General features: G+C 40.1%; 1 protein-coding gene across 1 annotated transcript; it reads left to right on the forward strand.

Annotated features, from left to right (window-relative positions):
- Window positions 1-5,696: 5,696 nt before the first annotated feature.
- Window positions 5,697-16,318, forward strand: oprk1 (opioid receptor, kappa 1). The gene is made up of 3 exons (XM_086175801.1): window positions 5,697-5,941; window positions 8,996-9,348; window positions 15,780-16,318. Exons 1-3 carry the CDS (start codon window positions 5,697-5,699, stop codon window positions 16,316-16,318), a joined length of 1,137 nt encoding a protein of 378 aa, XP_086031927.1.
- The last annotated feature ends 698 nt before the right edge of the window (window positions 16,319-17,016 follow it).

A 17,016-nucleotide genomic window follows, 5' to 3' on the forward strand; every position in this document is an offset into this window, starting at 1 on the left:
GAGGAGACCGAGAGGAAGACCCAGGACAAGCTGGAGAGACTATGTCTCTAGGCTGGCCTGGGAACGCCTTGGGATTCCTCCAGAGGAGCTGGACCGTGTGGCTGGGGAGAGGGAAGTCTGGGCCTCGCTGCTGCAACCGCAACCCGACTTCGAATAAGCAGCAGATGGATGGATGGATGGATGGGTGGATGGATAAATAAAAATGTTATTTACTCTTGTGTTCAGCCATCAGTCGGTGCCGCTGGTTTTTTGGTTTCCTCAAAGTACAGCTCACTAAAAGTCTCTTAGCATTGCATAGCGTATACCCTCACAGGCTCGTGTCTGGATGCTCTGTCCTAGGGGTGTGTAACTTCTGCTTTAGAGTGTTGAGAGGCATTAAGTGAACAAAGATTTCTTAAAGATCTTTTGAATTATTTCAAAAACACCATCAGTGTTAGGTATGACAATATCAGTGTGAGGGACCCAAGTGCAAAAGTGAGGTTACAGGGAGTGGTGATAAAGAAGGTTTAGGATTTTTGATAGCTTGGGGTCAGTCCAGAGCAATGGAGAATATGGAAAAGAGTTGAAGGTTGCAGAAATGAAGATGTTGAGGATTTCTTCCGGAATGATGACAATCAGATCAGGAATGAGTCCATCTGATGGATAGCACATGTTTGATGTATTGAAGATAAAGTCAGAGACTCAAGACTGAGATAGTTAGGACATGTACTGAGGAGGGACAGAGGGGTAGGCATATGATTTGCTGTGGCAATTCCTGAATGGAGCAGCTGAAAGGAAAGAAAGAAATTGTGTTTGATTCAAGGTATCTTTCTCCATAGTTAGGCCTTTTTTGTCATTTTTGACAAAGGCCCTAATAGAATTGCCACAGTATTTTTGTGATTTCTTGATATGGGTTTCTTCCAGTCTCCTCCGCTAATTGCTTGCAGGAATTATCTCGCCCGATGATGTCAACGACCTACATGGGATCTTAACCAACTCCACACTAAGAGTTATAATTTGTGAAAATTGTATTTCAGTCTCAAAACAACTCCAGTGTTCTTTTTTTGTTTGTTTGTATTGAACACCATTTACTAAATAGCTCGTCTGCTTTGTATTGTAGAGATATTATTCTTTACTTTCAGATGGAAGTACAGCTGCCAGCAAGGCAGGCGGACGTCTCAAACTGTTTCCAGATGTGTTCACTGTTAAAATAAACTCCACAAGGACCAAAACTTGTTCTCCAACTGAACAAGTCAACAGGTACCTTATCTTTGAAAAGGACTGAAGAAACAGTCAGGTTCTCTCCTCTACAGCCAATCAACAAACAGAACGAACTCTTGAGTGTAGTCACATGAGATATGTACAAAGTGTGATGCACTCATCTGTTGAGCCTTGACAGTCCGAACAGTCTGGAGAGCTCGGGTGTACACCAAGTCAATATTTATGTAGAGGCTCAGTGCCTCTGGCTGCAGTTGCTTGGCCCTGGTTTTCCTCTGAGCGCTATTTACAGTGACTGACACTCTGTGATTATGTGAGTGAACTCTGGACCTTCAACCAGGCGATTTTCTACGCCCCGTATCCCTCTTATTATGCTACCCTCACTTTTGTAATGGATTTAAGGAAGAGGCTGGAAACCGCTCTAAGGCTTTACACTCTTGGGATCAATTTATGGATAAAACCTTCCTGAGGCAACATCTGTCTTAGGTTTAAAAATATAATATTCCTTTATCATCTTCTGTGAAATGGATTTCATGGGCAGCTTTGTCATAGATATTAAGGTAACTGTAGTGTGAGTGTGAAAACAGGATGTGAATAAAGGAAATTAAGTTTGTGCAGCAGTTTTTGACATTTTCATTCTATAATAATGATAAGATATACTTTATGAATCCCTCATGGGGAAATATTCTCTGCAATGAACCTAACATGGATGAACCATGAGCAATAGGCTGGTTCCCACCAGTGCCAGGGGATTTCAGGGTTCAGTGTCTTGCTCAAAAACACTTTGACACACTAGGACGAGCTGGGAATCAAACCAGGAATGTTCAGTCTCAAAGACGAGTGTGCTGCCTCCCGTGCCACGCCTGTCGTAATATTTACAGAATGTTACATGAGCTATTCTGAGAGAGAGAGAGAGCGATGAGAGCATCGCTACTTGTTCTCTTGCTCCAATCCTTGGAAGCACAGAGCATGTAAAATAGAAAGTTGCTATTGCAACATTACTCACAAGTACTCACTGGCAGTCACCATCTTATTTCCCAGTGATGTCTGGCTAAATTAAAACAGCAGAAAAAGAGAAAATGTTGGTTTAACAAAGCTCCACTACAATGCTGATGTGGGTCTATTGATGAACATGCTGGCTTAACCTTGGAAACAATGAAGAGCCCCAATACCAATAATATCAAATAATTTTTATCTTTTAATGAAGCATGAGCAAACAAACAAAAGTAATTCTATTTTTTTCAATGAAAAATAGATGGTACAAATTTATATAACAATGTGTTTAATAAAGAAAAAAAATCACCATATCACAAGTAAAGACGTAGTGAACCAGTTGATTTACTTTATATTTTAACATTTCATTTGTGATCATGAGGTGCTTTGCTCAAGTAAAAGGCTCCTCTTATTAAAATTCAATTAATAGAAAAATCAACATATCTAAATGTGTGTGGTAATAAACCATGAAAAATGGCTGTAAAACCATCCCTAACAGAATCTAACTAATTCATTTTATTTGATTTACAAATTTCATTACCCTGTCTGATGTCCAGATGTCTTCAACAGCGTCTGCTTTGTTTATTGAAGCAATTTTGAGCATACATGACCTTCAGCAGTGGAAAATTTCAATACAAGGACCAGCTTTGGGACATACAAACGCACAGGCATTTCATAGAATTTTAATTAGTTTATTTCAATTCAGATAACCACGTCAGGCCTGTTGTGACTACAGCTTCTGGATGGCAGCATTTGAAAATGGTCAAACAATAATTACCATCGTATACTTTTGTTTTTAACAGAAAGAATATTTCAATGACTCTTCGGAGAAGTCAATAAAATACTGCATGCAACGAAGGGTTAGATTCTTCCTCTTGTTTTATAGGTTCTAGCTATAACCCTTGTAAAAAATTCATGATGCACTGATTGAAGTCTTTTTAAATGCAACTCACAGGAGGTACAGATGATCCACAAAAGATGAATTGCCCTACACGACGGTTTACAGGACTTCATAACTCTCAGCGCAAGAATGCTCTGTTGATATGCAGCAGCAAAAGTGGAAAACAAATGTTTGAGCTTGTATCACAGCAGCGGCCCCCAAAAAGAAAATCCATAAAAATGCACGTTTTCATGAAAAAAATGTCTCACATGTCACACAAAGAAAAGCAATGCTCATTGCTTTTCTTTCTCTCTATTTACAGGACATTTAAATCAAAGGCACCGCGAAAGGCAAATTTTAGCGTGGAGAACCATTTCAATTTCAATACTGTCTGAAATTCACAAAACACAGTTCTTATGTCAGGTATTATGTCAAAGCATTGCAGATCCACATGCATTATTGTTTTCTATAGGTTTGCTTTCTTTCTATAAATGAGAGACAAAAAGAAAATCATTTGATTTACGGTCTCTTTAAAGGATGATTGTTGAGATTTTCACTCAAAGCTCTCCTTAATTTTGTTTTTGTGAATGGCAAAATCTGCACTCTTCTCCGACCACACATTAGCTTATATTATCTCCTGCATTGGCTGCAAACTCTCTTGCAACAATTGTTCGTTGGTCTATATCCCACATCCCTTGCCTCATTTGCATATCTTAACCCTTGGCTAATCATATCCCAGAGGCCACAACAGTTTCAATATGATCTTTTTTTTTGTTTACTATTTTAGTGAATCACAGAGAAACAGCTACTATCAGCCTAAGATCTTTTGCAGAAGCAAAAAAGTCCCAGAGCAGGTGACGGCCTTCAGCCAAGCATCGTAACACACGTAATTGTGTGCAATATTCACGTTTTTTCTTGCAGGTCTGGCTTCATGTGGAAAGAACAGTAAATACTTTTAATGACTCATGACGATGTGAATGATCTGAATGGCGGTGTCATCTGCGGAATCAAAATGTTATCACTTTGCTTCTTAGTAGCTCAGGTTGATGGCCACTCTGAAAAACTGAAAAATGTACCCTTTTTATCATAATCTAACATTTAATTTGATTTTAATGGACAGCAAACAAACAATGTCCAACCTCTCCTCTGGAACTCAAAAAAAAATTACAGGTTTCAAGTTTGAGCGGAAGAGAGAATTCACTTTTTTTATGATCAGACCCTAGCAGTGTATGAATAAATAACGACAAATATTGATCACCCATTGCTCTAATCTAGAGAGATTTGACACATAAAGTCAGAAGTAACCCCAGAGAAGCTGCTTCAAATATTTATGCTGACAAACATCCATGTCACAATGGATGTCAAAACGTCACAATGTCAAGCCAGCCTTTAACAACAGACTAACATACAAAAGGGTTTGTCTGTCAAGCAACATGTGGCCATGGCTGGTCTCTAAGCAACAAGTATTAGTGCATGAAATAAGGGAATGGAAGCAGCGCCTGCCTAATCACAGCGCTTCCAGTACACACACTCTTTTGGAGGACAGAACATGAGTCAAAGAAGAATGGTGTTTGATTACTAGCATGGAGTAACATCTAACATCTCAATTGAGGACAGACTTGTTTTGCTGTGTCATATGGTTGATTAGGTTATTTTTTCTTAAAATAAATGAAATAACTTTATATGTAAAAGTTCAATGTATAAATCCCAAACACCTGTATTTTAAGGTACTAATCCTGGTATCTTTTGTTAAGAAATAATTCAGCTGCAGGAAAAAAAAAAGCAGACATGAAGATAGGCGCTCAGTGTCCTTCATACTTCCTACCTCTTAAACTAAAGAATATTCGCATTGCAGTGGGAGTTGTTAGCTGAGTTGCGAGGGAATATCTTATTTTACAGCGGTGATGTGAATATGGATATTTCAAATAAATGCACACACAGGGTAAACAATGTTCTGCAATGATGTCCAAATTGCCCACTGAGAAACACATCTGTCTAAATGCTCAATGTATCTAGTTTCTCTGACATAAAAAAAAAAAATGATCTTTATGTTTTTTGGTTTGTTTAATGTGACTGAGCTTTGTCAGATGCTGCAGATGCTTTTGATGGACGTTGCGGGAGAATTGCGTGAGAATACTTTCACCAAAAGATGTAATGTATTTGGTCAGACTTGGTGCTGGCTGGGTACTTTGTGTTGGCTCACTGGATGAACCGGCGGCACCCAGTAAGCGCATCTAAGGGGTGTGTTTGTGTGTGTGTGTGTGTGTGTGTGTGTGTGAGGGGAGGGGGGGGGTCGTCGATATATTTATTTCTTATTATCATGAAATCAAATTCAGCATCAAACAACCTACCGCTCGTCAAACCCCGCTGCATTTGAATGAACTTTTTGGGGAGCGGTAAAGCAGGTAAGCTTGTGCCATGATGGTGCCTTTAGTTGACTCGCCAGGGGTTTCACAGACAAAACAACTGTGTGTTTTCCTTCATATCTGACTCTTATGCATGAGTGTGTTTATGCGTGTGTGTGTGTGTTTGTGCGCTTGCGTGCGTTGCTGTATCCAGCTGTCCTTTCCCTGTGCTGTTCCAGTTGCGCGCAGTAGTCCGGTCCGGGCAGACAGCTTTCGGCACCATGGAGAGCAGCGTGGTGCACATCCGCAAAGAGGACAGATGTCCGTCGGGACAGCTGGAAGAGTGCATCCCAAACTTCACCTGGCAGCCCAGCTTGTCGGACATCTTCAACTTCACGCCCAACAGCAGCTGGGATGCAGAGTCCGAACCCATGGCGCCCATCATCCCCATCATTGTCGCCGTCTACTCTGTGGTGTTTATGGTCGGCTTGGTCGGCAACTGTTTGGTGATGTATGTCATCATCCGGTGAGTGATAAGCTGTGAGATGTTCATGTCGAGATATAACCTGCGTGCAGTGAAGTGAACCTTTATTAAAATTGAAAGGGATTTTTGTTTTTTAAGGACCGTTTTGTTCAAATGACCCGACGGGTCTGCGCCTTCATGGCCATTGATCAGGAACAAGTCGCATCTATGTGGTTACAAATTGATCACATTTTCTGTTATAGATTATCAAATATTCCAGTAATTCAAATTAACAGTTTCGAGTTAGAGGTAAAAGGAGGAATGTATGTTCATGTTTGATTTATTTTCTTTTTTTATCAAGAGTGTCTCTCAGTATCAGTTAATGAAGAAACAGTACATGATGAATTGCAAATATTGCGCCTTTTTGTCACCATACTTTCTGATCTAGTGATCATATAATTTCTGCCATCATTGTCAGTGTTCTGCTGACTTGTTATAATTATCTACTAAGGATGCATCAACCTGAATGGATAAATATCAGTCTGATTTTTTTTTTTTTTGTTGTTGCTTATTTTCTATTTGTATTTTACAGCCCTGTTTACAATATGATACATAAACAAGGCCAAGGGGATTTCTTGTGTACATTTATTATTTTTTTATTTTTGATATTTTATTTTATTGTATTTCATTCGGACTTCAAGAAATACATCAATTTATTGTCTGGTTTTGAGATATACAAACTCATTTGCTGAACATTTGTCACCTACTGTGGGGCAAAAAATTATTTACTCAGCCTCCAATTGCGCAAGTTGTCCCACTTAAAAAGATGAGAGGCCTGTAATTTTCATCATAGATGAAAGACAGAATGGGGAAAAGAATCCAGGAATTCATATTGTAAGATTTTTAATGAATTAATTGGTATATTACTCGATAAAAAAGTTATTTGGTCAGCAACAAATAGACAAGATTTCTGCATCTCACAGACCTGTAACTTCTTCTTTAAGAGGCTTCTCTGTCCCCCACATGTAACTTGTATTAATGGCACCTGTTTGAACTGGTTATCCGAATAAAAGACACCTGTCCACAACCTCAAACAGTCACACTACAAACTTCAAAACGACCAAGTCCAAAGAGCCGTCAAAGGACACCAGAAACAAAATTGTAGACCTGCACTAGGCTGGGAAGACTGAATCTGCAATAGCAAAGCAGGTTGGTGTGAAGAATTCAACTGTGGGAGCAATTATTTGGAAATGGAAGACATACAAGGCCATTGATAATCTCCCTCAATCTGGAGCTACATGCAAGATCTCACCCCGTGGGGTCAAAATGATCACAAGAATGGAGAGCAAAAATCCTAGAAGCACAAGGTGGGAACCTATTGAATGAGCTGCAGAGAGCTGGGACCAAAGTAACAAACGCTGCCATCAGGAACACACTACGCCGCCAGGGAGTCAAATCCTGCGGTGCCGAACGTGTCCCCCTGCTTAAGCCAGTACATGTCCAGGCCCGTCTGAAGTTTGGATGATCCAGAAGAGGATTGGGAGAATTTCCTATGGTCAGATGAAACCAAAATTGAACTTTTTGGTAAAAACTCAACCTGTCGTGTTTGGAGGAGAAAGAATGCTGAGTTACGTTTCAATAACACTATACCTACTGTGAAGCATGGGGGTGGAAACATCATGCTTTGGGGATGTTTTTCTGCAAAGGGACCAGGACGACTGATCCGTGTAAAGGAAAGCATGAACCTCCTTCCATCAGCAAGGACATTGAAGATGAATCGTAGCTGGGTCTTTCAGCATGACAATGATCCCAAACACAGCGCCTGGGCAATGAAGGAGTGGCTTTGTAAGAAGCATTTTATAGTCCTGGAGTGACCTTGCAAGTCTCTAGATCTCAACCCCATTTAAAATCTTTGGATAGAGTTGAAAGTCAGGGTTGCCCAGCAACAGCCCCAAAACATCACTGCTCTAGAAGAGATCTGCATGGAGTAACGGGCCAAAATACCAGCAACAGTGTGCGAAAACCTTGTGAAGACTCACAGAAAACAGTAGACCTCTGTCATTGCTAACAAAGGGTATACAACAAAGTATTGAGAATGTTTTTTATTGACAAAATACTTATTTAAAAATCAGACCATGTGCTTTTCTGGATTTTTTTTTCTCATTCTGTCTTTCATGGTTGAAATATACCCATGATGAAAATGACAGACCTCTCATCTTTCTAAGTGGGAAAACTTGCACAGGACGGTGGCTGGTTAAATAGTTTTTTGTCCCACTGTATACTTAGTGCAAACTCTGGATTATATCAAATCTGAATTGTATCAAGGCAGACCTTTATATAACCAATAATCAGTATCATACTATAATATAAACCGTTTGTTTGCACTTGTGTCCATTTTATATAGGCTTCTTTTGTTTCGTGGTGTTAGTGAAAGCCGTGAACAATACAATTTCCTATTTGTGCTCCATTTAATCAATTTTTATAGTAATGGTCAACTTTACTTAAACCTTTTCCAGAATGGTGAATAACTTAAAAAACCCATTGGAATCTAACAGAATACGTCACCACTGTTACATCTTGTCTGCCTTTATTGCCATAATAGTTAATTAGCTAAGAATATAGTTAAGAACTAAGAGGTCATGATGACTCATGGAACTTGGTTAGTATAATAATTAATGTTTCCTCATTCAGTAATTTTTGACACAAGAAGCCTGTTACAGCTCATGATTTTGATGTATTTGATCATTCATGTAGCCTGGCAGTATTTGGACTTTTCAAATTCAGTTCAAATTCAGCTGTGTCATTTCATGCAACATAAAATCCCCTCATTTGAAGTGCATGATAGGAACCCAAAAGAGCATTTTTTCCAGTTTGAAAAGGGCAAGAACAGATAATAGTAGGGAAAAAGGGGATGTAGTCCTGACTTTTAGTTCCTCTTGTGGGAGGCTGAGCATTTTGGTATCTGAAGGCTAAAATGTTTGAGAAATGATGGCGCTCACCATCAGCATTCCATAGTTGGAACAGGAATAGGAACGAGAAAAGCCAACACTAAAAAAAAACAGTAAAGTCTCCCTCAACAGATTGTGCTTTGCTGCTTTTTATTGTTATTGTTAACAGATACACAAAGATGAAAACAGCCACCAACATCTACATCTTCAACCTGGCAGTGGCTGATGCTCTGGTCACTACCACCATGCCTTTCCAAAGCACCGACTATCTGCTCAGCTCCTGGCCATTTGGCGAGGTGGCATGCAAAGTCTTCATCTCCATTGATTACTACAACATGTTCACCAGCATCTTCACCTTGACCATGATGAGCGTGGATCGCTATGTAGCTGTGTGCCATCCTGTCAGAGCCCTGGATTTCCGCACGCCTGTCAAGGCCAAGATCATTAATGTGATCATCTGGGTGCTTTCGTCTGCTGCTGGGATTCCTGCCATGGTACTGGGCAGCACCAAGACCAATAACGGTACCTCGAGCTCTTATCACACACTTACTTGTGATCAGTGCTTTATAGATAAACAGAATATGCACATTATTGAAAAAAAATGATCAAAATAGAGATCTTTAGGAGTAAAAGTTCCAATACTGACAGGGGTTTGGCCCTTTGAGCCGACCCTGCAACCAGATGACATGTATTTGATCGTCTTTTATTTCCTGTTTTTTTCCCTTTCTTTTTTATCTGCTGAAGACAGAACTCATCTTAAATTAGACCCTCATTTTTAATCCGATTAATTGGATGCAGGACAGAGCAATGAGAAAAATGTCCGTAGAGCCAAAAGAGACCAGATTAAAATATGACAGATATGCTGTAATAAGTGCCAGATCATTTGAAAAGTTTTTCATTCTGTTGGATTGCCTATTTTCACAGAGGGACTCGTTTCATTAAAGCACAATGCAATTTATCCATTTTGATTAGGAAAGCTAATAAATGAGATTATGGCTTTTCTGCCTGTGGTGACAATCTCATATCTTTAGAGGATTTGACAGGACTATTTTAGCTATGCCTGAAGTTTAGTAAATGGAAAGATAATGTATACTTTTGGTCTCTCCAGCCCGTGTTTTACAACAATATGACATGAGATTAGCATGTACATGGATTTTTTTCAATGATGGGCAGTTATTTATCATAATAAAATGAAAATATCATTATGTAAAATATTTTTCTTAATTGACTTTTGCTGAATCTTTCTGTTTTGTTTTCCAATTTTATCCTATGATCACAAATACACATTGAAGAAAGATTCAAACAAAATAAATTGTCTCTCTTTTATCCAAAGCCAAATATCAATCCAAGCCTTAATCATGGTATTACTTTTTGAGTTTGTCCAGTAACCTGGTTGATCCTTAATTTATTTCAGGAGTAATTTAAGTAGAACATATTCATTTAATGTTAATTTAACCTCATTCCAAGTACAAATTAGAAACATTTTGGACATTTCTCAGAGTGAAAATTCAAGAAAAACATATTGTATAAAATTTTTCAAAGTCAGCAGTTGGATCCAATGTTACTTTGAGTGGACTTTAATTAAACAAATAATGCATATAGTGCCAACCTGTTGCCATCCAAAACTTGCAAGTGCACAACTATAACGTGATGAAAAAATCCCACTGGAGAAACATATAACATAATAAAAATTTCCCACTGGAGAAACATAGAAAATTTGGGTTTTGTTACTGTAAAAAAACACTACAACTTCTGCAAGGTAGTGTTCGAGCTATGTCGTGCTTTCTGCTTGCTGATTGCAGGATTTTCAGTGATGGATGCTGTGATGTTCAGATATATACTTTTAACTCTCAAGTTCTATGTTTTTTGTTGTCTATCGAATGTTTGATTCGACTGATGCGGTAGGTAAGTGACTTGGTGAGTTTGTTTTTCTTCCAGGTGGTGATTTGTTTCATTAAAGGGGTATATCTACTGGTAAATCATTGACCAAAAAAGGCAGTGGACGTGTTGTAGTATTTGTTACCTACTTCTATCTGTTTCTGGGGTCACTTTGTAGACATGTCAATCTTTTTTCAACAAAAAATATACACTTTCTCAAAAAGAAAAAGCATTTCCTTTCCATCAGACAAGAACATAGTTAGACTCAATATCTCACACAGATTATGCACCAACACCTGATCATCTGCTTTAGGAATAACCCTTTTCATTCAGTGATCTTTGTTTTTCTTTTCTGGAGAATTGGACTAATGACTATTGACTGTTGTCAGGAGCAAGTAAATTTTGTATCCACCAACAGATGCATATGTCAAATACAGAAAAGAAGGACTTGCAGTAAGTTTTCAGTCCATCTGTTTTTTGGATGTTCTCAAAGGTTTTGACAATTGAAGCAAACTTTCTGTGAAGTTAAATCTCTGCAGCATTTGTAGGGGAGGTCTTTGAATAACTCTCACCAATTAGTTTTGAAGAGTAAATTTTGCTCCACTTGTCACTTGTATGTTGAATGACGCCATCAAATTTTTTTTTTTTCTGGAGTTGCCTTTCCAAATGATTTTATGGTAGCTTGCACAGTACAGCTAAAAGAATGTATTCAAAGAATCCAGTGATACAGAGAATGTATTTGTAGATACAACTTTGAGGAGAGTTGCCACTTCAAATGGGTTTCAGGACTGCCATTCCATGTTTCTCGTTTTCTCGTTGACGGACAATTTCAAACTAGAAGTTGGCGAAGTAACAACTCTAGTTTGCCTGAGTGGAAGTTTAATTATTGCTCTGCATGTATGAGCATTTTGGACCCAAAGATGATCATGTCACTATCTTCTATTCCTGTCATTGGTAGAGGACATGACTAAGCCCCCGCTCTGCTGTCTAAAGCACCAAAGGGAGGTCGAAGTCAGGATTACAAAATTGCTATAATGCTCTTCAGTCCACTGTTTTGTCTAGGCTTAAATACCACGGTGTCAGCATTATTACCGTCATGCATTAAGGTCTTGTAATAGTTGAGAAATGTAGCTGTTATAATTGGGTGGATGGGTTGTTATCTTACTTTCTGGATGGTTTCCACATTCTTATGGTTGATCTGAACTTCCACAGCAGGGACCAGTTTTCCAACATATCTCTCTTATCTTTCTGGTAGGTGTATAATTTGATTGCCCTGAGGTTTCAGAATGGGGTGGGTGTTCAAGGTCGGTATCCTCAGGACAAATCTCAATCTTTCAAATTATTGCAATGCAATTTTAGCATTGCAGAGGACATTGTCCAGATATAGCATCTCTTTTTCTTTCTGGGAATTTAGATCCATAGAGTTCACTTCTTAGCCCGTAAGTCCTGGATATACTCTTCACCTGAAGCCTAACTTGAGTATCATGTTTCAGAGTTATGCTTTAGTTGGTGTCTTGGAAGGAATCCTGTGTTGTAATCAAACACGATAATTACATTTTACTTTTCACTGAGTTTTTTTTCACATAACTTTTTTGTTATTACTCAAATTGGCTGCGTTAGGATCATTTCTATTTTAGATCTTGATCTTCTCATCCTTACTGAAAGGAAAAGTGAGTCAATTATTTTACCCCTTTTTTGTCTGGTACTCTGTTTCTACAGTATTTTAAATTGGCTGTAAACTACCCAGGCTTTTCAATGTTTTGTCTCATTGGGTACGGTTCCTCTCAGGATCTAATGATAATGCCAAATGGGCTGGTGGAGCCAATATTTAGTCCCAAATCTGAATAATTGACCCAGAGCAATACCATGGATGAGATGACAATCAAATGGCACGTGGCCAGTGGTATGAGCAGCCTGGCCAGAATAGTAGAAAATGTCATGCCAGCCAACAATATCACCAGCACATGGCTGTGAATGGGCTCCTGGCCCTGTACAATGTTAAAAACAGGTGCAGTTTTTTGAGTTATTTAATGAAAAAAGTGAATTGCAATAATGGTCTCACAAAACTTGCAAGACTGACTAGAAAGGGTATGTCGACAGCACAGTACAGGTTATTAATGTTCTACCAGCTTAGTTTAAGTAAATGTGGGATGCAGCCTCAGCTCGGCACGGACCGGTGTCTCCCTGAGACACCCTCGGGGTCTCCCTTATCTGGTCCCAAGCCCAGATAAATACAGAGTTGCGTGAGGAAGGGCATCCGGTGTAAAACTTTTGCCAAAACCAAACATGCGAATCAAACCTAATAAACAGATTAGGCAAGATCAGTCGAGGCCCAGGATAGCAACGGTCGCCATTGGTACCGATGACTTATAGGGAACCAGTGGAAACTGGGCTACTGTAGGTCAAAGAAGGAGAGGAGGAAGGTGTGTTCAGAAGCAGAGAGATAAGAAGAAAGGCAAGAGTCTGAGACTGAGGGTAGGGACTTTTAATATTGGGACTATGACAGGAAAAGGTAAAGAGTTGGTCGACATGATGCAGAGAAGGAAAGTGGATATACTGTGTGTCCAGGAGACCAGGTGAAAAGGTAGTAAGGCTAGAAGCTTAGGAGCAAGCTTTAAGTTGTACTATTATGGTACTGACAAGAAGAGAAATGGAGTAGGAGTTATCTTGAAGGAGGAGTTTGTTAGGAACGTCCTAGAGGTGAAAAGAATGTCAGATAGACTTATGAGTCTGAAACTGGAAATTGAAGGTGTGATGCTCAATGTATGTGAGGCCCACCTGCAGGGTTGTGAGTTTGAGGAGAAGGAGAAGTTCTGGAAGGAGATAGATGAAGTGATGCAGAGTATCACCAGAGATGGGAGAGTGGTGACTGGTGCAGACTTCAATGGGCATGTTGGTGTTGACAGTAGAGGGGATGAAGAAGTGATGGGCAGATTTGGTATACAGGAACGCAGAGGGACAGTTGGTAGTGGATTTTGCAAAAAGGATGGAAATGGCTGTAGTGAACACTTTTTTCCAGAAAAGGGACTGAAACATAGGGTAACTTATGAGAGCGGCAGGAGGACCACACAGATAGACCACATATTGTACATGAGGTAACCTGAAAGAGATCAGTGACTGCAAAGTAGTTGTAGGTGAGAGCGTAGCCAGACAGCATAGGATGGTGGTTTGTAGGATGACTCTGGTGACACCGAAGATCAAGAGGACAAAAGCAGAGCAGAGGACAAAGTGGTGGAAGCCGAAAAGGGAGGAGTGTTGAATGGTTTTTGGGGAGAAGTTGAGAAAGGCTCTGGATAGTCAGGGAGTGCTTCCAGATGATTGGACAACTACAGCTAGTGTTATCAAGATGACTTGTATGCTTGGTTGGACAGTAAGGAGGGAGAGAATGATCTATACAGGTTGGCAAAACAGAGATATAAAGATGGAAAGGATGCACAACAGGTCCAGGTGATTAACAAAAGAGAGGGAAATTTATTGACAGATGCTAGAAGAGTGATGTGAAGATGGAAAGAGTACTTTGAAGAGCTGATGAATGAGGAAAATTAAAGAGAGGCAAGAGTAGAAGAGGTGACTATTGTAGACAACAAAATAGCAGAGATAAGTGAAAGGGAAGTGAGAAAGGCACTGAAGAGGATGAAGAGTGGAAAGGCAGTTTGCCCTGATGATATACCTGTGGAGGTGTGGAAGTGTCTTGGAGAGACAGCGGGAGGGAGGCCAGAGGGAGCTGGTTTGTGTTTTTGTAGACCTAGAAAGAGCATATGACAGGGTGCCAAGAGAGGAACTCTGGTATTATATGAGGAAATCTGTAGTGGCAGAGATGTAACTTAGACTGGGGCAGGACATGTATGCTAGGTGTGAGACAACGGTGCAGTGTGCTGTGTGCTAACAAAGTAGCTCAAGGTGGAGGTGGGACTCCATCAGTGATCAGCTCTGAGCCCCTTCTTGTTTGCATTGGTGATGGGCAGGCTGACAGATGAGGTTAGACAGAAATCTCCATGGACCATGATGTTTTCAGATGGACTCGATGCACTCGAAAGGAGAGGAATGAAGGTTAGCTGCAGCAAGACAGAGTATATGTATGTTTGAATGAGAGGAACCCGGGTAGAACGGTGAGGCTATGGGGAGTGGAGATCAAGAAGTTGGAGGATTTCAGGTATTTGGGGACAATAGCCCAGAGCAACGGAGAGTGTGGAAAAGAGGTGAAAAGATGGGTTCAAGCAGGTTGGAATGGGTGGAGAAAAATGTCAGGGGTACCATGCGATAGGAGACTATCAGCCAGAATGAAAAGAAAGGTGTAAAAGACATTTGTGAGACCAGTGACACTGTATGTCCTAGAAACAGTTAAAATGATGAAAAGACAGGAGGCAGAGCTAGAGGTCGCTGAGATGAACTCTGCAATCTCTAGTTCTGCCCCCTGCTGAGGTTCTCTTTGGGAGTGACAAGGATGGATAGGATCAGGAATGAGTCTATCAGAGGGACGGCACATGTTACATATTTTGGAGAGAAAGTCAGAGAAGCCAGACTGAGATGGTTTGGTCATGTACAGAGGGGAGGTAATGAATATATTGGTATACAGATTCTGGAATTGGAGCTGCCTGGCAGGAGGGCTCGAGGAAGACCTAAGTGAAGATTTACTGACGTAGTGAGAGAGGGTATGAAGGTAGTTGGTAGAGAATAGGGTTTGATGATAAGGTTAGGTTGATTCCCTGTGGCGAAACCTGAAGGGAAAAGCCGGAAGGAGAAGAAGTTTAAATGAACATGGTACAATGGTACATACAGAATATGCTCATTTACAAAGGATGGACGTAAATTTTCACAGTCAAATGACTGCTGCTACTTTTGTCATCGGATCCTGCTTAACTAAATATATCAATTATTATGTTAATCATTTATCAGTATTACTAAATCATACTTGGCCTTATTGTCATACTGATGCCAGAGTTTAACTTTTTAAATAAACATTTTAACTTATTAATGTGCTGAATTATCAATAAATAAACATAAGTAACATACATACCAGCTTATGTGTTTTGTCTGATAAAAACATTTCTTTCTTTCTGCTTTGTATCAAACAGGCACAACAGAATGTGCGCTGCAGTTCCCTGAGCCGTATGTTTACTGGGACACACTGATGAAGATTTGTGTTTTTCTTTTTGCTTTTGTGGCCCCTGTAATTATCATCACTGTCTGCTACACACTGATGGTCCTGCGGCTGAAGAGTGTGCGCCTCCTGTCGGGTTCACGGGAGAAGGACCGCAACCTGCGTCGCATCACACGCCTTGTGCTGGTTGTGGTTGCAGTTTTTGTTGTGTGTTGGACACCCATCCACATATTTATCTTAGTTAAAGCTTTGTCAGCCAATGTGCCTGAGACCACTCCTGTCATGGCAGCCTACTTCTTCTGTGTGGCCCTTGGTTACACCAACAGCAGCCTCAATCCCATTCTTTATGCCTTCCTTGATGAAAACTTCAAGAGGTGCTTCAGAGACTTTTGTTGTCCCACCATCCAGGGCCATGGGGACTGCCAGGGCGTGAGTAGAGTCAGAAGCACCCTACGGGACCACTCATGTCCCACAGAAGCCAGGGGAGACATGAGGCAGGCCAAGTCTGTATGACTAGCTATGGACGTGTCCACCATGCCCTGCCAGGCATGTGAGGTCTCACATGACCTGGGCTTGACTCAAATTACCACTGCCGTTTAAGCAAGAGGCAATGGACAGCCCTAGTTTGAATTATACTGCATATATTCTCTAGAGGCTCCAATCGTCTTTTCAATTAAAACGCATCTAATTTTATTTAACATTTCAATATTGTTGAGAAATCCCATTCCATTATAAATGTATGTATTTTCTACTTATATTTAACTCTTATTGTGCTGGATGCGCACATGCATGGGAAAATATTCTTATTATAAGGCTTCAGACTGCTCTCATTCAATACCCAAATCCAATTTTTTCTTGGACGTGCATGTTCGGGTATATGAGTTGAATCACAACATTTCCTCAGATCCCATGTGCTCAGTCCGTAGGGCAAAATGAGTGGTTAATTCTACCAGTTTCCGAAAAGCTGAGCCAATCACAACCAATTATTTCATTAATGGCAGGGTGATGAAAGACTGGTAGAGGAACAGCAACTCTCACTGCAAATAAAGGAATTAGCAATGCAAGATGGCTGCCATGTCCAGACTGTTAAATTCCCCTTTATATATTGTTACAACAGTATTGAATGACTGGACACTAAATTTCCATCATAAGATCAACAAAAATCTGTGATGCTTCACTTAAGAGAAAAGCAGTTAATAGTCCGGTCTCAT

The sequence above is a fragment of the Fistularia commersonii genome, chromosome 28 (genome assembly GCF_037954325.1).
Source record: "Fistularia commersonii isolate RoL2024-O1a breed Wild chromosome 28, RoL_Fcom_v1.0, whole genome shotgun sequence".
In the NCBI taxonomy this organism is placed as follows: domain Eukaryota; kingdom Metazoa; phylum Chordata; class Actinopteri; order Syngnathiformes; family Fistulariidae; genus Fistularia; species Fistularia commersonii.